This window comes from Limanda limanda, chromosome 9, assembly GCF_963576545.1.
Source record: "Limanda limanda chromosome 9, fLimLim1.1, whole genome shotgun sequence".
NCBI lineage: Eukaryota > Metazoa > Chordata > Actinopteri > Pleuronectiformes > Pleuronectidae > Limanda > Limanda limanda.
Window position 1 is genome coordinate 15578370 of NC_083644.1, and position 25170 is coordinate 15603539.

The window sequence follows — 25170 nt, forward strand, 5'->3', positions numbered from 1 at the left end:
TGTATCTATTTTTCATTGACTACATAGGCTACAAACGCATTATTAAAGAGTCAGAAATATTCACTCACCGGTCGGTTGCACAGCTCCGGTGAAGACAGCTCCTCTTTTTCTATGGTTGGGAAGAAAGGTAGACCATCTTTTTGTTCCACTGTAGGGATCCACTCCTCTTCAACATTTTCACCCAACAGCTCTCCATTCATCTGGTTGGCATCTTTGATCTTCTGCTCTTTAGCCCTTTTAAGTTGAGTAAACTGCTTCACAGTGTCTCTCAGGAAGTTGTTGAAGAGTGTGTCCGTGAATTTGTCCAGTTTGTCTGTCTCCATCTCTGTTCCCTCGACTTCCCTGATGTCTGTGGAAAGATCAGCAGGAGTAAACTGGTGTTGTGAGTCCACATCTTCGTTCTCGACAAGGGTTGTGATCTCCTTTGGAATCTGCTTCTTCTCCAGGTCAATCTTGGCCATGTCAGAGATGAGGAGAGTGGTCGGAGCATCTTCAAACTCCAAAATTATGTCCCGACTGTTGCCATTAGAGAGTTGATGATTGGAGTCTTTGTGATGCTGTGTATTGAGGTGGGATGTGGGCTTCAGTGAGGTCTGGTTCTTGCGAAGAGAATCATCTGTGATCTTTTTATCTCCAGGCTCAAAGTCCTTATGAGATGTTTGGTCATTTTTACTCTTTAGTTTTCCTCGTTTTTTATCATTTCCGTCCTCATCTTTTTCACATTTATCCCCATCTTTGTCTGACAGATCTTCAAAGAACGAGTCTTCGTCCTCTGTGGTGTCTGTGTAGAGCCCAAACTTATCTGGGAGGTGTGTGATTTTGTCCGGAGGAGCAAAGATACCGTGGCACTCATTACACTCAAAGTACACCACTCCATCATAAGTGCCGTTGTTGCTCCCTTCAGACTTATCCAGCTCCACGCCGGCCCAGAAGCCATTGGCAAAGCTGGTTGGGCCTTTGAACATCAGAGTGCCAGGCTGAACGCTACCCACAAGAACCCGATCTCCCACTTTAAAACTTGGCATCTCATCCTGAGCAGGAGAGAGAGGGCTCAGCCGAGGGGAGATGGGTGCCGAGTGGCTGGAGTTGATGCTCTTTTGGTCATGTTTGAAATCTTCCGTCTGCTTATAGAGCTCCAGCAGTCTTCCAGAGTGCTCGCTGGGTTCACTCATGCCAGAATGGTGACTCAGCTCATCTTCTATTTCCTCCTCTACTTCTTCATCTTGGCTGTCATTTGGTGTGGTTCGGCCTGGGGAGTCCTTTCTTGAAACCTTGATTTCGGTCGGGGAAACTGAGATTTGAGACTCTGACTTGGAGATGGGATGTTTTTCCCTGGGTGAGGAATCGCGTGATGACTCAAAGTCGTCATGATAGTCATCTGGCAAGGAAGCAAAGGCTTCAGCATCCTTCTTTGGTGCCTCCTTGCTTTCAAAATCCATTGAAGGTGAAAGTGACTTAGTTGTAGGTTTCACAACATCCTCTGCTTCAGATGGAGATGATCGATGTTTTTCACTCATTGAAGAGGAATCATGTTTACGTGTAAACTGCTTCTCCCGGGAGTCGGTTCTGTCTTCTTTTTCTAGTTTATGGAGAAGTTCAGAATGTTGTTCCTCTGAATTGGAGCTTACTTTCACCTCCAGCTCTTCCAAAATTTCAGATCTTAGATCAGACACAATGTTCTCGTCGCCAGACTCAATTATCTGTGTCTTGGGTTCTTTGAAGGTGGGTCTTAAAAGGTCCAGAGAGGAATGACGGCTCCTCGGACCTTCTGGGCTGCCGTATGCTGGAGTCGGAGTGACAGTTGGTGTGTCTTCATCAGATAATACTTCAGGCACCGAGCTGGATCTACTATGATCAACTTCAAGAGGGGTATCTAAAATATAAGGGAAAGAAACATTAATACATTGTCTTTTAATATCAAAATCAACTTTTAAATAAATGCTGTACATAATGTACACATTAGTTATGATGAGTATGGATCACTCACGTCGGTCAAATGAAGCATCAATTTTTGTCCTTTCAAAATCTTGGCTCTTTTCAGACCTAAGAAAGAGGGATTGAAAGAGGGAACTAAACGTAAACAAAAAATCCTATTTCTGTAAAAGCTGCACAAACAACAGAGTATTGTGATTGAAGCCGATTTTGGTACCTGTGAGAAGGTGGATTGATACTTGACTGTTTTGCGACTGATATGGAATCTTGAATCTGGGACTTTGTATCAGGTGTTGAGTCTGGTTCCTTGTCCAGTTCTGCCTTAGTTTTCTCAATGAAGTCGTTATAGGTCTGAAACAATAAAATTAAAAAGGTATCATGAATTTACTTATAGATGGACAAATACACACACACAAGCAGACAATTTTGTTGAAACATCTAAAAAATACAACACATTTACCTCCAGTTGCTTCAGCAGGCTGGCCTCCTTTGCCTTCAGTCGCTCCTTGTTTCTCTTCTTCTGCTCTTTTTTCAGCTGGCAGGCCATAAACTTTCGTTTTCTGAGTTCTTCCTTCAGGGCCTTGATACGAGTCTCTATGTCACTCTGGTCTGAAATGGGTTCTAGGCAAAGTCAGATGAAAAATCACAGTTAGAATGTGAAACAAGTGCCAGACCTCTGATTAGCAACGGGTAATCCAACTTTGTGCCCAATCGAACTCAGTCTCTACCCAGTTCTTTGAGGATTACTGTACATTTCCTTCATTAAGAAAGGTAACATTTGTTATTATGTATGTTGATTTGGCTTGTTCACAATGATCAAACAGTATTACAAAGACGAAAGGTTTTAACAGCAGCCTGAAACTGAATGAAACCCATTTCAGCTTCAACACCAGGCCTGCAAAACTGTCGTTGCTTGTGCGATAACTAAGTGCAACGCAAAGTGTTCCCTTTTTCTATCACACAGCTAAGCAGGTCCGGTATCAGGGAAGTGCTTGCATAATGTATTCCTGGCAGCATCACATTATGCCTGGCTACACGGTGCCAGCAATATAGCTGCATTATGTCCACTTTCTCTGGTCTTCTCGGAGAACAACCAGGAACCATACCTCCAAAATGTGTGTTCAGTAAGTGTGTATTGAGTCATTGGGTTACTCACCAGTCTGTGCGGCCATGAGGGAATCAGTGGGCTGAGTGCGGGCCTGGATGATGGTCCGAGAGGAGGAGTGAAGCTGCATCTTGGTCTTGCTGCTGCCGTCTGATGGAGATGCGGCAGGGCTGTGGCTGCCTTTGACTATAGACGACTGGACGGACTAAACAGGAGGAGGGGAAGAGAAGGGAATATTACTTCAGGATATGAAAACGAAGTCAGATGGACGGAGAGAGATGCTTGGATGAATAATTTAAATGCCCAGTAATCTAAAAGTTACCCATTACCTATTATGTGATGGTTATTTTTCATCTTTTAGTGAAGTTTTCAACTCACACACTAATCGTAACAATTAAAGTTGCCTGAAACCTGTACACAATGATAAACTTTACTTTCTTCAACAAATAAGGTCAGCCTTTGAACCAATATATATGTTCAAATTCAAACACTACCATCAAAGACGTGGGACTAAACAGAGTAAGAGGACTGCATTAGTGCGTACTTGTCTGCCAGGTGATGGAGAAGCTGAAGAGAAGTCGTTGGTGTAGTTTGCAGGGCTGCTGTGGACGGAGGCTAGAGGTGTTTCACGGACCGACACAGGTTTTGCAGAGGAGGGGCTTCCTGGTTGCTGGGACCCTAATCCCTCCGTGTGTATACTTGACTCCGGTGTTGCTGAGGAACAGTCGCCCTCACTCACATAATCTAAACATTAAAACACATAAAGTCATTTTATTTGTTAATATTTTCCAAACCATAGGATGTGTTGTCCAATTGAATTTGCAAATGCTATTTCAATTGTAAGAATACTGTTGCTTCACCTCTCTCGCTGTCAGTCCTGGGTTCTGAGCTTTGATGTTTACCGGGACTCGTGTCAGAGATCTCCTCTTTCTGACTCTCTGGCACCTCACGATCCTTGTGTTGAGATCTTGTCTTGTTCCAGACGGCCAGGGCTTCCCTCTCCATCCTACGGACCTCTGCCTCTTCCTGGTCCAGCCGCTGTTTCCACTGCAGCAGCTCCTCGGCATGTCTGCGCCTGTGCATCAGCTGCTGTTCTCGCTTGGTAAGGAACCTGTGGTAAAGTTGAAGGGAAAAAAAGAAAGGAGATAGAAAAGAATGGGAGATCGATGAAGATGGTGAGTGAGAAAGAGGATGAGGTGGCAGTGATGAGGGGAGAGAAGAGAAGTAGACGTTTAGCATAAGAGATGTTTAACATGGCCCCTGCGAAGCACACAGACCCAAATCACCTGGACATCCAGTTTTCACAGCAAAACCACCTCAAACATCTTTTCAACACTCAGAGACGCAAGCACACACACACCTGATACATGCTGAGAATAATCATCCAAATATTGACGTGTACAAGCACCCATCAAAAAAAGATGACATGTCACTCAGGTCAAGAGAAGATAAGAGAAACAACAGCAAAAATGTCAGATACATGCATCAGTTTGATTGGGTGTAGTCTCTCTCTCACACACTCTCTTCTTTCTCTCTCGCTCTCACTCACACACACACACACACACATACACCCCCCCCCCCCCCACACACACACAGACTCTTAGAATAGATAGGAGAAAAACTTAAGCACAGACGGTTACATCTCTTCAGTATGACCTCCTCCATTTAGCGTACTCCTCTTCCCAATAAGGATAATGAATAAACAATGGTTCTGTTCTGCAAAGTAATTTTTAACGTTCAACTCACACTGGCTCACTTATGGGTACATATCTCTGCAGATGCCTATCAAAACAAAGTGCAGTCAGGTATAGCTGTCATGTAATGGGGTCTCCCACAGCTATGGGTGCCATTACAGTGCAGTATTATTTAGCCCTAATCTAATTCAGAGCCTTTCCCCTGACCTAATGTAAACTGATGACAACTCAGATACTGAAGAACCAGACCGGGGTGGGGTGGGGTTCTTTTAGTGCTTTCCCAAACTGTATTAAAGCCAATGGCCATCTGTACTTATTATCCCATCCTCTGCAACAGCTACCTAATAAAGAGGGATAGTTAAGATTTACTAGGCTCATTAAAGAGATAGACCACTCTATCTCTGGTTTGCGCTAAGAAAAAAAGTCTGGTACTTTAAAGTCATTGTGTGGTTCAATCCGAAAACATTTTGTATCAATAACTGGTCTGAGGCCGAGAAGGGAGATGCACGGCAGCTTATTTTTCATTCATTCATTCCAAGAGGCAAGAAATAAAGAGGGGAAGAGATTTGCAAATCAAACACCACAGACATTAGTGAAATCCCAGCTTCGAGTCTGAGATTCTCATCGAACAAGGAAGGCTCCTTTTTTTTTTAATAACCATAACCTTTGACCTTATTTCTCATCTCCAATTATCTCAACCTCTTATGGTTGAAACCAAGCTTTAAAAGAACATCTTAAATTCAAAGTGAACTTGTCAGAAGGTTAGATTATTTCAACAAGCAGCTTTCCTTGGGCACTTAGCGCAAGCTTTCACTCAAATTCCTCGCCCCACAGTTTCCATCCTGGAAGTTCATTAAAAAGACCAAACCACAACCCGTCAAATCACTCGTCATTCACCTTCCCACCCACACAGGGTCCCCGTGCCAGTGGGTGAACACAAGCATGTTCCATATGGGAAGGGTGGGAGGTGAGGCGGGGGCAGAGCTATATAGGTGGAGGTGCTGGGGGAGAGGTAGAGATCACTGTACAGTACCTGACCAACTGGTTGTAGATAAAGAGCTGGAATTTAGGTTGGAGTTTGGGAAGACAGACACTGAGGGAGGCCCAGTGGTGGGCAGTGAACACAGAGAGGAAGTAGTGGACAGGAGAGCAGTGTCTACAACACAACAAGCACGCAACAGACAAAGTCAAGAGAGTCACACGAAAGTGGGTGTCGACATGAAAACACAGACACACACAGACACACACACACATAATATAAGAGGGGGACAATTGAAAACACGAGATAGAGAGGGATAAGACAGGTAGAGAGAAAGGGAGAAAAAAGAGCAATATGAGCAAATGTGGTTTTATTGAACCCATGGTGTCAGTCTGTCAGGCTTCTGGTAGAAAATAGTGATTTTAAAGGAGGTGTATTTTGGTAAACATAAACATTTAAACTGGTATTGGGACATATGGTGAAATTCAGTATAAGAATGGGGGTGTGGGGAGACCAGTGCCGCACCAAACCTGTTTACAAAAGGGCTTAAATAATTGCTTCACCAGTAATTCTAAAACAGACTAAACTGTGAGTGTACAGTTACAGATTTAGATAAAGTGAGTACAACTTTGTTAGTGTGTTATGACAGGTTGTATATATAATGATTTAGTAATGCCCATCAAACATGCCAGTGGTGGTAGAGAGTGAAAAATTGAAAGAAACAGATGGATTGGCAAGAAGGCTGATGAGAACTGTTTTCTAAGATCCTCTTCGTTGCTTAATTTAAAAATAACTGTGGTGATTTTAAACATCCTAATTTATAAAATAAATAACATACAAGTCTAAATTATTTTGCCAACTGTATCCAGTATTAATCTAAACACATCTAGATCTAAAAAGTAGTGATACTATTGATTGATGACTGGCCAGTGTTTATAAATCCTAAACCCCAGAATAATTAACCTAGTTGTTGGAGCTACCCGGTCACAAGAGGCTCTAAAAATCACCTGACTGAAGCTGGTACCAACAGGAACTCCAAGTACAGTTAGTGACTGGCCAACACAAGAGAAAATTGATGGAATAAAGGTAATGGAGTGCACAACTAGTGTTGGTGTTATCTGGGAAAGAATCAGGCTTTTATTATTGAAGGTTTCATTGGTAAGATAGCTTGGTGTTAGATTTATCTGAGGCCTAATGTTGTTAGATGTTATTGCTTTCCAACATTTGTTTAAGAGTGCATCAGATATTAGTACATTAGTACAGATTGTCCTGTTGTGTGCTTAAGGGTTTAAAAGGTTAGAGGGGAGTACTGCGGTAGACTGGATGCTTGTCTAGTCTAGAGGGAGGAGAACATGGAGCATGCTTATGTTCACATCCACACATTCACAGCACTTTAGACAGCAAGCAAAGATGGCATGGACTGGTATTACTGTTAGTTTCCATTATCTTTGTAAGTGCATTTTTGTAAATGTATTTTTTTAATTTATCATGGTAAAAATGAATATTAAAACAGCACAGTGCAGCATCTAATGCAAGGCAATTCAACTAATTTAAATTAAATTTATATCTTATGCAAAGCCATAAGCCAACTGTGCACTATGTCAGCCCATGCTCTATGTTCTAGTATGTTCAGCCCCTGATTAAGATCAGAGGACAAAAATGAAATAATTGGAGCAGGGTGATCCTTCAGATTTTTTTGACACAATAAGAGGAATGAAAAAAGCTTAAAAAAAAGGGGGAATGAATGGCAGCAGGAAGACATTTTTAAAAAAGTGTTTACTTCTCATCCGTGTGAGTTCGCATCTTCTTAAGCTTCTGCATGATGCTGCTCGTCTCACTTCCAGAGATGGAAAGCGGGGGAGAGGGGCTGCGGTTATCACCAGCATGTCTCATGTTGGGGGAGGTCGGCTCTGACAGTGGTGCTTCTGACACAGGAGTCTCCTGAAGGATGGACAAACAGACACACACACAGGCAAATCATAAAAAGACACTTCTATTTTCTAACCTTTATTAAATAAGTTAGATTTTTGTATAACAAACAATATTGAACTGAACCTCTTTTATATAGTTTGTGGAGGTGGTTAGTGACTGCACTACTTACAGGTGGTGCTTCACCCCCAGCACACTTGAGACGCTCCTTCAGTCTGAGTGTCGAGTTTCTCATCCGCTCAATCTCCTCCTGCTGCTTCAGCAACAGCTGCCTTTCCTTCCTCGCTGCTTTGTTGGCCTCCTGAAGTCTCTTGATCTCAGCCTATTGGAACATGAATAACGCGGGAGAGAAGTTTTGTTTAGTCAGACCTGATATTAAATTCCGTCGTAAGAGAGATCACAAGTGGAACGCGTTACATATGAGTGTTTGGGACTATAATATGTGTTTGCTAAAACCAAATTATGTTGTTTTACGAGTCTGATTTTAAGAATGTGTCCGATGTCACTGTGTTTGTGCGAGTGTCTGTGTGTTGGTGCGAGAGAGGGAGAGATTAAGACAGAGAGAAAGAGAGCGAGCAGAGTCAGGAGGGCTGAATGAATGAGAGATTTGGCCATTTTGCATCTACCCCCCCAAATACCTGCTCCTGTTGTAGTTTCATCAGAAGGCCCCTCTGCTTCTTCCTGAGCGGTGGCATTTTGTCATCCTCTCCCTTGTCCCTCAGCCTATTCTTCTGGTGCTCTAGCCAGGCCAGCTCAGTTCTGGTCTTCTCTTTAAGAGCCTTCTGGCGAAGATGCAACAAAGAGCTCTGGTGCTGCAGCCTTACTTCCTCGTCCTTCATGTACTGACGCACCATGTCCATGGTGAACTGAGAAAAGCTGTCCTGACCACCAGAGAAGGCCATGTTTGCATCTTGAGACTAAAGGACAAAAAGAGGAAACGGTTAAGATCCACTACAAGGGCTAGGTAGGAGGGAGACAAGTTAAAAGCGAGTGAGAAGTATAATTGGCAGGAGGGAGGGAAATAACCAAATATCACGTTTAAGGGGATAAAGCACACGATAAGTGGTCACATGTTTGTGTGACTGCACTGCCCTCTCACCTTAAAGATGTTGTGTGCCCCTGAAACCAAAGTTGTGTTGTGATTGGCACCATCATCCTCCGATTCCTCATGGTGTCGTGACTTTTTCTCTATGGTTCCTCGGCGATGCGCCTCAGACGGCAGCAAGGAGCGGAATGATCGCTCTTCTATCTCGTCCTCTGTCATAGATTCATCAAACTTAAGGGAGTACTCAGTTGCCACAGATGTACTGTCTCCTGCGGGGGTCAGAAATAGAAACGGTTAAGGGAACGCATTCAAATTTCCACTACACAATATTGGCCAAATTGAGTGTGATGACATGAAGAAATGCACGCCAGCTTTTTAAACTCTGTTTCATGCTCATCATCCAGCACCTTTCTCATCCACTATAGAGGGGATGCTGTCACTGCAGAGGGAGTCATTTGCTGCCGTGGGAACTTCCTCCTCTATGGAGCTGCTTCCTGCTTCCCTCTCTGTCCTCCCCTTGGCTCCCCCGTTCCTCCATTTTCCCTCTCCTGCTTCTTTCTTTGGTTGTTCTCTGTGGTCCAAGGAGACGTACGATGGGGTATTGAGGCTGCTCGAATTTTCTCCACTGAGGAAAGAAGAAAACGAAAGCTTAAGTGTCTCTTTTCGATTTGCTTCCTCAGATCCAAATGCAAAATTATTGAAACTAATGCTACTAGAGAGGCCTGAATGGTACCTCATGTTGGGTCGTCTGAAAGAAAGCGAGTCAGATTTGCTGTACAGTGAAGACAGAGATTCATCTGGCTTGGGCCTTCTGCTCGACACCTCACTCTGGAAGCTGTAAGACAGAACAGAGAGGACACATTTAAAACAAATAGTAGTTTTAAACATTTACAACATGTATGTAAGGGCCAGGGTATGATCTATAACTATAATCTTATACTAGACAAACAGTACAGTTTACTTTACCTATCAGAGTCAGCTTGATCTTGTTGCTGCTTCGTATAGGGGCTCTCATGTTCTACCCGCTGGTCCAACATTGAGGCACCTGCAGCAATAGGAGCGACGACCAAGGCCCCCGCTATCTGCGACCGTGCCAATTCTGTCATCTGACCGACGGGAATATATAGAGAACAAATATTCATATTTATTGTTATTTCCTTGCCGTAACTCAAAAATCTATCAGCTTTTGTTATAAAATGAAGACATGGGCTGTTTTCCAGGCAGAGGGGAAGGCATTGATCGCTAACCTCCTTGATGTGTCGGGCAGCATCGGCTGTGTACCGTGCTGCCTCAGCCTGTTGACTCATCATCTTAGTAGTTGCCTCCTGGAGGCCTTCCAAAGTCTCTTTTTGGTTCGCTGCCAAAGTCTCCTGCAGTTCTGAATGAGCCTGAACAAAACCAAAAATAAAATAATAGTAGTCATAACATGGACTTGGAAACGTGAGGGAAACACAGAATTTGTCTTCAACAAATATGCATGTATTTAACTATATGGATATGTGTGAGTAAGAGAGAGGGAGAGAGGTCTGCATGTTTATACCCTGGCCACTCTCTGCCGATTTTCCTCCATCTGTAGCTGCGTCCCCAGGGCTTCTCTTTCAGTCTTGATCTTCAGTTCGTAGAGGTCACGCTCATGGCGCTGCTGCTTGGCCTGCGGGGTCAAAGTTCATATTGCAGCTCATTAAGAACATCAATACAGAATCGTTATAGTGAGGCAGTAAATCAGTTTATCATGTATTGCGAACACAATAATTAAAATCAGGTTTCTAAAAAGCAAAATTGCTTAAGTGCATTTCCATTGATGAGGCTCATTACAGCACAGGCAGATACTGAAGAATCCAAGACTAAAGTGGTGCCAGTGACAAAATACAGCCCTAATTGTTTTACATGATTAATACAGTCTACATTGTTAATATTTTGTATTCTATGTGAATATGGTTAATACAGAAATATTATCAACTGCGAGCAGCTAATTTTGTAACTTGTACCACAGTTACATCTAAAAGGTACGTTATCATCCAGAAGAAAGGTTAATTATGGAATCTGAGTATAATTTACAGTTTTACTTACAATAATTCAACTTCTGATATGAAAATTCTTAAGATGCAGCAAAATACACACAATCGCCATTGTCCAGATGCTACTAAAACAACTACAAGTACTACTACCATTACTTGTTATTACTACCGTCCGCATCTACACTCCTGTTTACCTTTAGCATTTGTGCCAAATTGGCACTGTCCTGCTGAGCCATGGAAACACCTATCAGCCTCTCCACGTCGCCCAGCTGCCGGACCGACTCTTCAACAGACTCCAAGTAGTGGAGCTCTGCTGCCATTCGCTGCTGCAGAACAGCAGGTGAATACTGTAGTTCACCTGGGAGAAAGACGAAGGCGAACAAGGTGAGCGAAAGTGATGAAGCCATTTGCTGGTGGAGAGCAGCCCAATGAGAGCAGCATGATACAAAAATAAGCCCGATGAGCATCAAAAGAAACAACCAACCTTTTCTTTGTTATCTTAACAGGGACATCCTTTCTACCAACATGTTATCTGTTATGATATCAATATGAGTTCTTTACCTGTGGTCCTGTTCTCTAGTCTCCCACTGCCAGCTGAGTTGCCAGTGCCGATGTAATCTGAGCCACCTCGTACAGGCTCACTGAAAGAGTCTGCTCCTAGAGGAGAACCAGGGTCTGGCGAGCCAGAAGGAGAAGCATGCTTGGGAGTCACCGCTGAAGCTGACATCTTTCCATCCAGCGCCGAACTACAAACGCAATGAAAAAGTTATTTAATGTTATTTCTCACAGTGGTTTGAAATTTGAACCAATATGCAAACCCTCAGAATGACTGAGCAGCATAGCCCTGCTGGCTGAGGCCCAGACGATGAATGGCTATATTGTGCTGCTCCGAGATGATTGGAGGCCAAGACTTTGTCAGAGAGATCAGAATACATTCTACTTCTCCATTTAGAATTGTAGACAGTGGCGTCATTATTCTCCAATGATAGCAATCAAACTAAAAAACTAATAATTATAATAATAAGAAGAAGAATATAATATTGCCATGGTCTCAATGCTTAAACAGTTGTTGTGTGCACAGAAACAGATTTGAATACAAACTCTCAAAAACCTACAGAACTCTTACTGCTACACATAAGCTGTCCATGAAGAACTGTTTATGTTTAATCTTTTTAAGTCACCACAAACAACAATTCACTATTTAAATGGTGTTAAGTAGACACTGTCTGTCTGAATGTCTTGCCCTCTTACATGCAGGCTCCTCAGAATGGCAGGAATCTGCCACCTGGGCTTCAGAGAACCATTAGACGGCCCAAATGTTTATACTGGGGACTGAGATTTAAAGAAAAAAACTCTCTCCTTTCCTATGGCAGCCAGCCCAAGCTGCGGTGAAGCTGGCTGACCCGACCAACCACCCTGCTGGCCTCCAAAACAAAATAACCACTGTTTTCTGTCTTGGGTCGAATTGCAACCTCCTCCTGTTGCCCGGCACTGCACGGCTGCTTAAACCTGTAAGTCCTCAACAGAGCAGCAAGCCACAAGACTGTTTGGACTGGCAGACTAAACTCAGGCTCTCTTAGTGTTGTTTAGTAATAGGTCATGCCCAGATAAATTAACCTTTGGCTGATTACAGTATATACCAAGTGGACGTTTTTCAGAGCTTGGAACAGCAGCAACTGAAAAGAGCCAATGCTGAAAAGATCTCATTCATCCCTGAGTGCTAATAGATTTTAACACTGCATTTCAGATTAGCTTGGAAACACTTAGGAGGAGAAACAGTGTGACTGGTGTGGCTTTACAGGTTCATTTCAATGTTACTTTAAACATATTCATCTGTATTTAATGAAAACTCAAGTTTAAATTAAATAATTTAAGAGGAAGAAATTAAAAAAGTGCGAGAAAATAAAGTAAGCCAAGTGAGTGAGAGGGTAACTTATACTTGTGGGGACACTACTCAACATTTATGCACTTGGTGTGTGTGCATGTGTGCATGTGTGCCTGTGTGTGTAACAGTGGATCACAGTTTACATGATTCAGTTCGATGCTCTTTACAGAAAAAAAGTTTTTCCAACTTTTAAACCACTCAAATAAACCAGAAATAAAACCCTCCCGCTCTGATATAGTCGCCCGAGGATCATTACCTTTGGTGAGGATGCCGTAAGAGTTCACTGGAGAGGACACTCCTAGCCTCGCTGTGGGCAGAGCTTTTGTCTGAGCCCTTCTTCCTGGAGTCGGAGGATAAAACCTCTGACCGGGGTGAGCAGGGGCTCCTCCGCTCTTCCACTAAAGTGGCATCACTCTGGTCTGATGTGCCTGTAGATAAACTCAGTTAGTAAGTGCTGCAGACAGATTTGACACCGCAAATGACCTTACAGTGACAAAAGAATATAGAAAATTCAGACTCGTAGCAGGACATCGTGCAAAGATACAGATTCTCACCTGTTCTTCTGCTGGAGTACTTTGAGAGTGGTGAGGAGCCAGATGTTGAGCCAGAGGAAACACGTGGTGAGTGAGCAGATGAGTGAAAGGATGAATGGTGAGAATTGATGGCTCCTCTATTTGGCTCATAAGGAGACCTTCTCATCAGCTCCTCAAAGTGACTGTTCACACTGACAGAGAAGGAAGAGAAAAGGGTGAATTTTATTATTATTTGAAACATTTAGGATGTTTGATACTACACAAAAAAAAAACTATATGTCATGTTTGCATATCCTCATTACTATGGTGATATAATTACCCTCCCTCTTAAAAAAAAAAACATGCATTAGCTTTTCATCAGTGTTCCATGAGTGCCACCTAGTGTTCACATCCAGTCTTTCCTTTTACCTTGGTGATTTTGAGCCTCTCCTTAATTGGCCGGTGGTTTTGCTGCTTTGTGATGATGACACAAAGTCATCTTCATAGACCGCTGCATCTCCGAGGCCATTTCCAGGGTGATAGGATTGGGGAGAGGGAGAGTTTCTCTCACTCGCTATTGTATCAAGGTGGAAACCAAACAGACAAATGAGAAATATTTATGACATTGTCTGGACTGACAGTGAGTCATTATATGTGGTTGGTTCTTCTGCAAACAATGTTTATATGACAAATATTCTGTGTAGCTCTTTAAGTTATATTTGTAATATCGCATAAATTAAAAGAAAGAAAACTCCACTTGCATATTTTATCACAAGTAAACTGACCTTTAACATGCCCATGAAGGTTCTTGGTGAAAATGTTGATTACACTTAAAGGGCTTCCTTTGTTCAGCTCTTCCCAGGCCATTTTACTGCAGTCCTGCTGAGCAAAAGAGGGGCTGAGAGCAGAGCACTTTGCTGCCTCCCTCTGGAACTCAGTCAGCCGCTGGTAATCCCTTCTCCGACCTGCACAGTACTCTGCTGCCTCCAGGTGGTCTGCTGGTCGAGATACACGATTGTGGGAGGGGCGGGGAGGGTTGGCCTCATCCTCTGAGAAACTCCCTTCACTCAGTATGGGACCCTCACTGATTGAACTGGCACTTGAGTCATGGAGACCTGTCTGATTCTCCATCTTGTCAAAGCCGCTCCTTTGGGCCATTTGATCAATTATTTTTACCTTTTCCAAGCCGTTGACCAGAGTTCCCCTTTCTTGTGTATAACTGTTGTGAATGGGCCCCGTTTTGTCGCCATAATTTATTTGTGGGCTGGTCAAATTGGTTTGTATACTCCTGCCTTCTTTCTGTCTGCTAAGGTTGTGCAGATTGCCCACTCCTGGAAGAGCTGTGCTATCATATGAACTATGGCCTGTGCTCGTCAAAATCCTCTTGACATTAAATGCCGCATCATGGTTTTCCGTGGCAGCTGTTTCTGCCCAGCATCCATTGTCAAGATAAGCCTGAGAGGGCAGAGGAGCCGAAATAGCATCCATGTCAACTGAAGTTGCCGTACCATAGTTGACTCCTTCCCCAGCAATCTTCCGTGCCTCACTCTCTATACGATTGGAAAGGGATGCAGCCGTGGCCTTGAGGGCCTCAATGCGGGACATCTTCAATGGTGACCTGTTGGTAGGTGCTGTAGCCGGCCGCTGGGTGTGGTTGATGTTACTGGCAGCCACTTCCGTCTCCAGCCGGAGAAGCTGAGAGAGAAGATGGTCACCATAAGGAGCTAGCGTACCGCCGCTGTGTCGAACAGCGGGGCTCAGACGGTCAGGTTGAAGAAAAGAGGAAACTCCAACATCCAGATCGTCCCTGCAACAGTGAAAACGAGAACGAAATGTTAAACAAAAAGGGTATAAACAACTTAAATCGATGATCAAATCGAAGACAAATGTTTAAATCACAAGTCAACAAGAGAACTTTAATTTTACTGGCTGTTCTTGGTATTTAAATTGCTTTTCCTTGACATTCATGTCTGCATTCCACAGCAAGAAACAACAACATTTATTTAAATATAATGTGTCTTATAATTTTGAATTAATCTTTTTAAAAGTCTGATACATAGAGTAACTGTTGATGTCGGAGCACAATGAGACTTGTAAAATCATGACAGTGAAGCAGATGGAAAACGATAGATCAAAGCAAATATAATTTTTCCAAATACTCAAGAGGGCAATGACTGTTATGTGTAACATCATTATATACTGTACTCTTCACTGTATTATATATATACATTTCATAATCTGAATAGTGCCCTGTGGCGTTTTTGTTAAATCATGTACTAAAATTGAGGGGGGAAAGGGCTTCTGGGAGAGGTTTTCATAAGAAACGAGCATCTGAGAACAAGCAGCAGCTCTGTTTGACAGAGTCAGGTGATCCCACCCAAGCTTCATTTCCAAGAGATAGAAAATGTGTTCACTTGCAGAGAGTTGTTTGTTTTTCATCTCTTTGTATTATCAGAGTGTGGTGAAGTTGTTATTCTGGTGAGTTAGTGAGAAGGAACAGAGAGGTTTGTGAGTATGTGTGTGTATCTGTGTACCTGTACAATGGAGGTGGCTGATCGTTTAAAGATCTGTCGCTGCTCGAGGGGCTTTGAGGGGCATCTAGTCTTTTATTCTCTTTGTCAGACTCCCCAGAGGGCTGGTACATTGGTCTCTGCCGAAGAACACGTAAACAAACATGTTAAAACACAGATTTTCTTTCGGAGTTCATTGACACATTTAAAAAAGTTAGTAATTCTGCCCAGGATTCATATATTGTTACAGTGATTGATTATTAATGAAATGTTTTGTATGCAGAATACCATTTGACTAGAAGGAGCCGCAGGGTGCATCTGTGTGACGTCCTCGCCGAGCTCGGCCTCCTCCAGCAGCAGTTTGTTGTAGGTCTCCTGAAGTCGTTTTTGTACAGGAGCCACAGGTGGATCGATGGGAACGCCCACTGTTCTAGCGACTTCTCTTTGCTTCCTGTAGAGCTCCTGCAGTCTCTGGTTTCTCCTCTCCGTCTCCTCCCTCAGTGCCCTCTTGTCCTCGGCCAGACGCCTCTTTCTCTCCTCTTGTTGCCGGATGATGTAGTGGCGAACGGCATCCGCATCATAGTGGCGATGTTTGTGCCCTGCATCCGTCATGTTGGCAGACTCTGGTCTGTGTGTAGTGGGGCTGGCACTGCGGCATCCCCTCGAGGAGCTACCTGTGGCCGCTGTAGTTCCCCATGCAGACATTGGAGTTCTTGTTCGTGACCCTGATCCCCCTCTCCCTCTCCTAACATTGCTCCCTCCTCGGGACCTTTGCCGGGCCCTTTCCTCCTTCTCAGCTGCTTTACACTCCAGCTGAAGGTCATCAAGTATTCCCTGAATGTCTGCTGACAAAAGGTCTGTGCTTGCAGCCACCGGCACCTTGTCCTGAGCCGCAGAGAAGGGGCAAGATGTGGTTGCGGAGGGGATTTTTGACTGCTCCTGGAAACCACTGCGAGGCCTCTCTGTGCTGTTGGGTCGAGATCGTCGGCTGGATTTTGAGCGTGGCTCTGAACTGGAGTGGGGACGGGAAGCTGGCGGACATTTACAGAAAGGCAAGATGTTATAGTTCTAACCGGTAATCTATTCGATAATAGAAAGAAACATACACACAGATGCCGCTAAACAGAGTAAAAATTATTAGATAATTTGGCATCATGATGAATATTAAATCAGAAGTATGAGTGTGTCAATCGTTTTTACATTTTTAACTTAGAATCTAAGAACTACTTTGCTGTTTGTCTTTGATCAATGTCTGTAATAAACAGGGTTGTCATAGTTAAAAAAAAAAGTGGATGCCCCAACATGTGACTGCAGCAAATAAAAAAATCCTCCACAACTAAAGCACTAGACCCAGACAGAATGCGACTAAATAAGGCTTGGGGGGCTGGCTTGCCATGTCGACTCTAATCTGGGCCAAATTGAAGAGGACATCTAGACTTTACAGGATCTAATCCCACACTGTGTTCTTAAAACATGGTCATAGTGAGGCTCATTGCATCTCCCTGGCCCACTCTGCTATTCCCGAGTACATACACTGCACTCGGAGTCACCGCTGAAAAAAAATCAGGCCATTTCTAATTGTGCATCCAACCAGAACAACCAGTCGATCTCTATTCCTTCCGGTCAATGGCACCCAGTAAACATGTAGCTAGAAATAACAGAGAGACTAGAGACTAGACGGAGGTGTGTGTTTGTGTGTGTGTTTATGTGAGATAGAATTTGATAGTGTGAGTGCAGCAGCAGCTACAGACTTCAATTATTGATATTATTTTGTCTGGCTCTATTGTCAGTCTTCATGTCAAAACCCTTTTCTATATAAAAAACTTAACAAAACAGATCAAAGTAAAAATGAGGACACAAGTCAAACAGACTGAGGAGACTGAAGATTGAAAGTCGGGAGTAAAACCTAATTTTCACCTCAGTGAATCTAACCCAATACACCATGGGACATAAATAATGCAGAGAAGACATTTTTGACACAAAGCTGAGACGTTTTCAGTAGCTCTTTAAATCCTAGTGGAAAGTTAATCGCCTTGCTGTCTATGTCCTTTTTTTCCTTTTTTCTTTCTACTCCAAGAAGACCATTGGACAAATGATCACAGCAGAGATAAATGGATTTTACGTCAGCTGTGTCAGCTGTTAGTATCATAAGATTTGCTAACTTAGCAAAATAAGACAGGGCTGTGGTAGTATGTTTATGAGGGAAAGAGCTTAAGACTCCGGGACCCACCTGTTCTGCTCAGTCCATCAACTGGATGGGATCTGTCATCTTCCCTCGGCAGCTGCGGAACTGGACCCAGTACCATCTTCACCAGCTTCTGGCCGTCCCGCCACGATGCAGGGCTGATCACTGCAGAGGAGGAGAAACACACATGATGTTGGTGATGAAGAGAATTCATTATAGCTCACGCTGACCTTATGGAACATTAGTTTGCATATAATGTAGATAACAAGACTTGTCACCAAGTTATACTGAAGAGAGCAAGAGGTGTGAAGAAAAGCATTGATCAACAAGGTGCAGCGATTTAGCAGGACAAAGTCAAATGGTCACTTAACCCAAACCTAATAATAGGAAAAAGAACATGAGACTTTGAGTCACTTTCCTTTATCAAGTTACTGAAGGTGCTGTGTGGGAGAAGTGATTTAACAAAAGGAACATGGAGAGTATATATTCCTCCTTGCTCCTAATAAGAGTCATATACACTTGCTTTTATTCCACACAGCTTTGCTGCGTCTCAGCCCAGTACAATGAGTATTATTTTTATTTGGAAAATTGCATTTCGAAAAACAGCAGTGTCTCCTTTCACTTTGACTGTATTTTTCTAAAGAGCAGTTCCTGGTAATGAAACTGCACATCCACTAACTAAGCAGCTGTTTTTCCTGGGTGGATGAGCCAACTGAACCTGGCCACAGATTTCAGGAAGCTATTTATAGCACCGGGCCAGCATGAAACAGAACCCAGCCAGAGACATGAGGAGAGCCAAAGTTGGAAGAAACTCATGAAGACACTAAGCACAGAGTGAACGGGAGCTGGAGCACAGGATGTTGGTACAGTACTTTATGCGAGATGATCACACCATGCCCACATCTTTATCTACCAAACAAAGCCTTGGTTTATGCCCAGGTCTGCACAGACACAGAGGTAAAAATAGCTAGTGATCATGTTTACATTTGTGCCTTCAGAAGAATCTGTGTAAATGAGGAGATGTTTGTTTTCTCAGCTGTCAGAGGAAGGCTGTGTTAGCACAGTACGTTGCAATAGATCTTCTGTGTGGGCCTCTGTAGCTACTTGCTGGTCACAAACAGCATGTCATACATACTGGGCATTTTTCAGGGATTAGAGTCTTAACACAACCTCATCTGCCAGAAACAGCTCTAGTTCATGTACTAGAACAAACACGTGGTACAACCGAGTCCAAGGAAAGAACACACAAAATACTGGAGTCCAAAATCTGGCCATTGCTGTCTGTTTGAGGCATTTATGATATTCAAAAATACTTTTTCACATGCAAAAGAATGAGCACATTATAAGACTGTGCTACAGTCAATATGTTAACAATCACCTAAAGACTATGATGATTTGAAATCAGCAAGAACATGATTTCAGGGTAAAATTTAAACAAATGATATAATCTATAAATAAAGATTAAGATAAGAATCAGAATGTACCAGTCACAGACCTTTAAACAGCAAAGCCAGTTGAGAAAAGCTTCTAATCACATAGACGGTTCAACACTTGGGGTTCTCAGTTTTCAGGCAAATTCACTGACCCGCAACAAAATCGTGCCATACTGTCACACATGCTCAGCTTTCCTCCTGTCACTAATTAAAAATAGATCAGAAGGAGGGTTGGCCCTCATACATAAAATAGGATTATTATACCTGGTTTTGCATTTAGGTCAGAGGCAGGGGCAGCTCTGTGGACCTTCCTGGTTGGTTTGGGGGGCCTCCTCTCTTTGGACCTGTCTGCTCCCTCTTCCCTCTGCTGCTGATGCCGCGATCTGGGGCTCTCTGTACATAGTAGACACATGCAGAGAATTAACCACTGAAAACATATTGCTGAAAACAAAACAAAATCTGATATTGTTTCAAAGATTCTGAGAAGATCAATACAAATCTGTTTTCCATGTACTCTAGACTTTTTTTGTGCAGTCTATCCAAATTGATTTTTCCATGCAGAATCAGATTGTCAGAATGGTGCATTCATGGACAATCATAAACTTTTTAATCGAATGAACATTTTCAGACTCAAGCATTTCAAAGATCACCAATCACTGTAATTTCCCACATACAGTCAAATTCAGAGATGCTGTTACTTACGAGAGCTGTGGCATCGGGCCAAAGCAGAAATTCTACAAAAAAGTACTAACAGCTATGAGAAATGTTTGTGATGTGTGCTTACCAGCAAACTGTCTTGAAATGTCCCTGTATACGTCCCTGCTGAGGTTAAGAAACTCCTCCTCCTTCCATACTTTCCCATCAGGGGTCCGAATCTTTGTCTCAGTACTGTTGAAACCTGAGCGCAAGAGGATAGAAGATTCAACCTGCAGCCAATGGTTTCCCACTAAATGGCTCAAGTCTACATTCCCAAAACACTTAACTATTTGAGAAAGTAAGGGGTTGAATCTTAAAGTGAAGTTACCTTTGTATATAGGAGCAGGGGGTGCAGCTGCTACTTTCCTTATTTTGGCTGTGGGTAGGTTGTTGGTACCAGCTTTGTTAGTCCCCACAGCTGCCATAATAGGCTGCTCCAGAAAACCCAGCAGTCTCTCTCTCTCGGCAGCCTCCTCCAGATGTTGCCTCTGCCTTCGAATACGCTCTTTGAGCTTCTCCAGTTTATTATCAGGCTGATGTCGCCTTAGGTTTTCCAGCCTCTGAGAAGCCGAGCCAGGGCTGGTGGAGGAAGTGCTCTCCCCTCGGGGTACAGAGCCCGAGGCTGGAGCTAGACACGGGCTGGACTGTTGGCTGTCCATGCCCAGTTGTGCTTTGGGAGTGCTATCCTCCTCAGACCCCTCCCATAAAGGAGCTCTTACACCTGTGAGATGTGAATGGATTCCATTCATTTTCAGGGTGTCCAGGGCTGGCTGATCATTGAGGTAGCGGACCTTGGTGCTCTCCAGAGCTGAGGACTGTGTGCTGTCCAGGTCCCTGTCCGTCTGCTTGTCTCTGGTGTCCCTCTGGTAGACCAGCTGGCTAAGCAGAGGATCTGAGGATGGGTATGAAGACCCTGGCACTGACTGCAGGCTGAAGGACTCCAGCTGAGAGGATGGATGTGGTGAAGGGGTGGCCCCTCTGGAGACAAACCAGATTACAAGGGATCAGGAAGAGGATCAAGATTTACTCTTAATTTACTGAGTGTACTGAATAAAACATTTGTGAGTAGTCAAAGGGTGTAGGAGGAGGAAAAGACATTCAGTCAAGATGTCACTTTAGTTTAATGATTGATACTATTTTTAAGCAGTGAGTTTAATGTTTTATTTATAAATTATAAATTATGGTAATGCAAATCTTACACACCCTCACCAACAGACTGGATTGTAGAATATTACTAGTGATTCTCCAAGAGCAATAACATTAAAAAGGGGTTCTGAATGCCATGGACTCATTTGTCATTTTCAGGAAATAGTCAAACATAAACAATTCTGACATTTCATTTCAAATCCTTGCCTAATCTAACAACCAAAATTCAAAATCACAAATTGTGAGCAAAGAAAAAGATTTCAACTAATATATGTGCATTTAAAATCAAGTAATTCTGTTACCCCTAGTAACAAAACATCAAGGTTTTGAAATGTTTTAAAGCCTTGAGCTACCTAAGTATCTGTAAGCTATTCAGCCGCCGGTAATTAAGAGATGTCAAGAACATATGGTCTGTGAATACAAGTCTTGAAAATCCAAGACCATAGGTGACTGACCGTTATTTAGGTGAAAGAGCTCTTCTGATGTGTCACATTTAAACCAGCACCTGACACATGATGCTAATGAAAATATCACAGGCCAGGTGGGCAATAAACACTGTCTCATTCACTGTCATTGTAGAGACCAACCACACAACACTAGATGACTGCAGTGGTATCATTCATTTCCATATAATTTTGATATAATAATAATAATATTAGTATGCATAAAATCTAGGGCTTTTTGCTATAATTTCCAAGAAGATCTGGAGAAAGGGACTATTAACAATGAGGAGAGATATACAGCGGTGACTCAGTGTGTTTCATAAATGCAGTATAGTGCAGTAGTTATACCTGTATGATGCCAGTGGTTCCCTGAACTCCACACAGTTGTTCCTGCAGACATTGCTGTCCTGGGTGGTATTTCGCAGTGGGCTGCGTGAGCTGCTCTTTTCTGGACTCTGCTGACTTCGCCCCCTGCGCTTCGAAGACCCTCTGTTAGCTTGCTGCCCATCTGAGAACAGAGAGGGCAATGTTAAAATTGTTGTGGAGATAAGAATGTGATTCAACTATTTATAATGCTATTTTGCAAAATGCAGCTTTACATTTTGGAATTACTCACCCCTGCAGCGCACAGTCCTGGACGCTTTGTCCTTGGGGGGGTCCATGACTGAGTGCAAGAGAACCCCAGTCCCTGGAACTGCCTCTATATGGTTTTCTATATGCCGCAACTACCCAGAGAAAATAAAATTTGATATGTATAGCCCATATTCACACCTGGTCTCATTGGGTTTAACGAGGTGTGAACTCCCCAGTCCTTAACCCTCAATTAGAGTAAGGATGGTAGTTATTTCTGATTCAGCAGAACACTCTTCTTATGATACTTACAGCAGCTTTGGACTGAGCCGAACTTTTCCATGCAGTCGTCAGCTCTGACAAAGAGGAAGAAAATAAAAATCCATTATGACATGTGAGAATCTCCTGCTATGAAAAAGAACATGATACATCTAAATTGTGAATTTCAAATGAAGTAATTATAAAAAACATGACAATTTTATTAAAATGTATTACACACCTGTCCCAATATTATGATCAGTGAGCTGCTGAGCAGAGTTTTTGACAGACACCTCAGTCCTCCTGCTGCTCTTCATCTCTCCCATTCACCTGCACCCAAAATTCAACAGGCAAATAATTGAAAAAAAATAATGAAGGTAAAGACAAATGAGAAATCAACACAGCAAATCATAAAATGTATTCACTGTTGTACTATTCTATATCATATGCACAATCTGCAGAAAAATGCAGTGGTGTATCACAATCAGGTAAAATCCAAACAAGGCATGACAAAAAACAATTGACCCTGACAGAAACCAGCGTTAGAGACAATAAACAAAAGTGGCAGAAGAGTTGCCTCAGATGACAGCCCGTCGACAGCAGATTAATGTCACCCTGCCATTTAAAACAGGTTCTACAGCCCAACATTCCTCAATAGATTTCTATGCGCGAAGGTTAGCAGAACTGTAGACACGTCAGCCATGTGATGTTTACTTAAAACACCTGCAAAGCTGAGTAAAGGAGTCTGGTCCCACCTAGTTACTGCTCGCCTAAAGCCAGAAACATGTTTTTCCTTCTAATTATGAAAAAGTCTCCCTGAGAAAACACTGTGTTAGTTAATCATACCATGGATCTAAATAAGTACAATCTATAAGACCTCTTTCGCAATCTGTGAGTCATAAGTAGTTTCCCAGAAGTTCTTTATAAGTCAAACAATCACATGACACAGCCCTGAGGTGGTCACATCACACCGAGAGCAAACAGGAAGGAAACTAATGTTTCTGCATAGACAGCCCTCTGTGTTAACTCATCGGTTTACACCAATGACTGCTACACACACCAATCAGCAAACCAGATAGTGTTGATTGAATTATGTTTACTAAATCTGACAGCAGACATACTAAACATTTAGTGAGGGTTTACATCCAACTGTACTTTGCACAATCCAGTCTCTGGTGTTTACTTTCAACATATTTCACAATCCCTCCCCTGGTACTTTTTTACATTAAATCTGTTTCCTATTTTTTAAATATGTATACTTGAACAAATACAAGTGTGTAAACATAAAAAGCAAACTAATCGTCAATACATAATGTGTGTGCAGACAAATGCCCTGATGTTGTCTCCAGTCGTCAGCTGATCACCAACCAAAGAGTCTACAAGCAGCAAGCTTGACACCGGAGCACTGCACACCGGTCCTGTGTTGCTTTCGTTTTGTAAAGGTCAATAACAACAAATAGTATGTTGAATTTACAAACTTGTCGAGAGGTAGGTGAAGCCACCAGCGACATGTCAGGGGACGGAAAGACGAAGGCAGGAGAGCGTTGAGTGACAAAAAAGAACCCGAAAAGTTTTGCCGGTGGAGTCCGAGTTATATCCATCAAAAACGAATATCTACAATCCAAGATGGCGCCAACCTACTTCTCTGCTCAAATAGCAGCAGGAGTGGCTCAGTGCCGCCACCTATGTGTGGGCGCCGCATCTCAAAAACCATGAATGTAGGAATCGAGACTTGTGTAAAAGCTGTCAAGTCGCTGACAAGTTAAACTCTCATTCAGTCATTTAGTATTTTCAACATTTCACACAGAGAGGCTGAATTATGTAGTCTAACCCCTGATCATGCATCTGGATCTGTAAAAGGGGGAAATCTGTCACCGGTGCTATTATTATTAAGCACGTTCATCTATTGTAAGTCTTAGATAAACATTAAGTAGTGTCCATGCAACTCATATCAGAGAGAAATGAGCTGTGAAGGGTTGCGACTGAAACCCCGTGTCCAGGAAATACTCACAACACAAACCATCGCTTATCTACTTTCGGGTGTGGAACCGACAACCAGTGTATTCTAATCTTTTAAATAACTGATTATTATTTGACACCACCTCAACTTTTTTATACAACCACGTTTGCTTATCTGGCACAATCGCTGCATGTCAAAAGAGTGTGTCTCCCACTCGTTTTAACCTCTGACTTCGAGATGACTTGTTTCCAAATGCTTTCGATCCAGGGAATAGTCGGGGCCGCCGCCAACTCGGGAGTTTGTCAACTAGTCAGAAACATCGCTTTGAGGAGACATAACACGTACCTGCAGTGAAGCGATCCCAGGCGGCTAAATGTCCACATTCATGCCGACGTCCTCATGATAAGATCCGAACTTCTCCGGGCTGCTTCGGTTTCGATCAGCTGGATGTTTGCTAACGTTAGCGTTAGCCGGCTAACGTTAGCAAACCAACGCTAGCTCGCAGTTGTGCCAACTAAGCTAGCAACTTTTTCTAGCGACATGCAGCCATTGTGGTCGTCCCGCCGAGGGTCCAGGTGATCGGGTTCACAGTTCCGCCGACACACGCCGAGAAGGAGGTTTGCTACCCGCCTCTGAGGCTACCTTTCCCGGGTTACTGTTGATGTTTCTCAACGGAGAAACTGGAGTATCCAGGACGGGGTAGTCACCGAGACACCGAGATATCGCGAGAGTTGGACCATGTCAAATATCGGGAAGCCCGCCCCCCCCCTCATAATAATAATTATAATTATTATAATAGAATTATTAATGATTATATATTGTAACAATATATGGATCCACGTCGTAAATTATTATTATTACCATTTCATT

At 43.0% G+C, this 25170-nt stretch overlaps 1 protein-coding gene across 1 annotated transcript in view; it reads right to left on the bottom strand.

The window, feature by feature from the left end:
* Positions 1 to 24967, bottom strand: part of cep350 (centrosomal protein 350) — a 31063-nt gene extending 6096 nt beyond the window's left edge. Inside the window, exons 1-33 of the mRNA XM_061077586.1 lie at positions 24646 to 24967; positions 22582 to 22670; positions 22395 to 22438; positions 22129 to 22237; positions 21861 to 22020; positions 20252 to 20901; positions 20012 to 20125; positions 19492 to 19620; positions 17840 to 17959; positions 15898 to 16640; positions 15634 to 15749; positions 13885 to 14906; positions 13529 to 13673; positions 13142 to 13311; positions 12844 to 13015; positions 11264 to 11448; positions 10897 to 11060; positions 10225 to 10335; positions 9932 to 10072; positions 9651 to 9790; positions 9418 to 9519; positions 9092 to 9309; positions 8739 to 8953; positions 8278 to 8556; positions 7812 to 7961; positions 7491 to 7651; positions 3898 to 4148; positions 3582 to 3781; positions 3089 to 3242; positions 2393 to 2553; positions 2150 to 2283; positions 1988 to 2043; positions 69 to 1873 (exon numbers count right to left, since the gene is read on the bottom strand). Coding sequence (XP_060933569.1) covers positions 69 to 1873; positions 1988 to 2043; positions 2150 to 2283; positions 2393 to 2553; positions 3089 to 3242; positions 3582 to 3781; positions 3898 to 4148; positions 7491 to 7651; positions 7812 to 7961; positions 8278 to 8556; positions 8739 to 8953; positions 9092 to 9309; positions 9418 to 9519; positions 9651 to 9790; positions 9932 to 10072; positions 10225 to 10335; positions 10897 to 11060; positions 11264 to 11448; positions 12844 to 13015; positions 13142 to 13311; positions 13529 to 13673; positions 13885 to 14906; positions 15634 to 15749; positions 15898 to 16640; positions 17840 to 17959; positions 19492 to 19620; positions 20012 to 20125; positions 20252 to 20901; positions 21861 to 22020; positions 22129 to 22237; positions 22395 to 22438; positions 22582 to 22666 — 8406 coding nt within the window. The 5' untranslated portion in view covers positions 22667 to 22670; positions 24646 to 24967. The remainder of the gene's footprint in view (positions 1 to 68; positions 1874 to 1987; positions 2044 to 2149; positions 2284 to 2392; positions 2554 to 3088; positions 3243 to 3581; positions 3782 to 3897; positions 4149 to 7490; positions 7652 to 7811; positions 7962 to 8277; positions 8557 to 8738; positions 8954 to 9091; positions 9310 to 9417; positions 9520 to 9650; positions 9791 to 9931; positions 10073 to 10224; positions 10336 to 10896; positions 11061 to 11263; positions 11449 to 12843; positions 13016 to 13141; positions 13312 to 13528; positions 13674 to 13884; positions 14907 to 15633; positions 15750 to 15897; positions 16641 to 17839; positions 17960 to 19491; positions 19621 to 20011; positions 20126 to 20251; positions 20902 to 21860; positions 22021 to 22128; positions 22238 to 22394; positions 22439 to 22581; positions 22671 to 24645) is intronic.
* Positions 24968 to 25170: the final 203 nt, after the last annotated feature.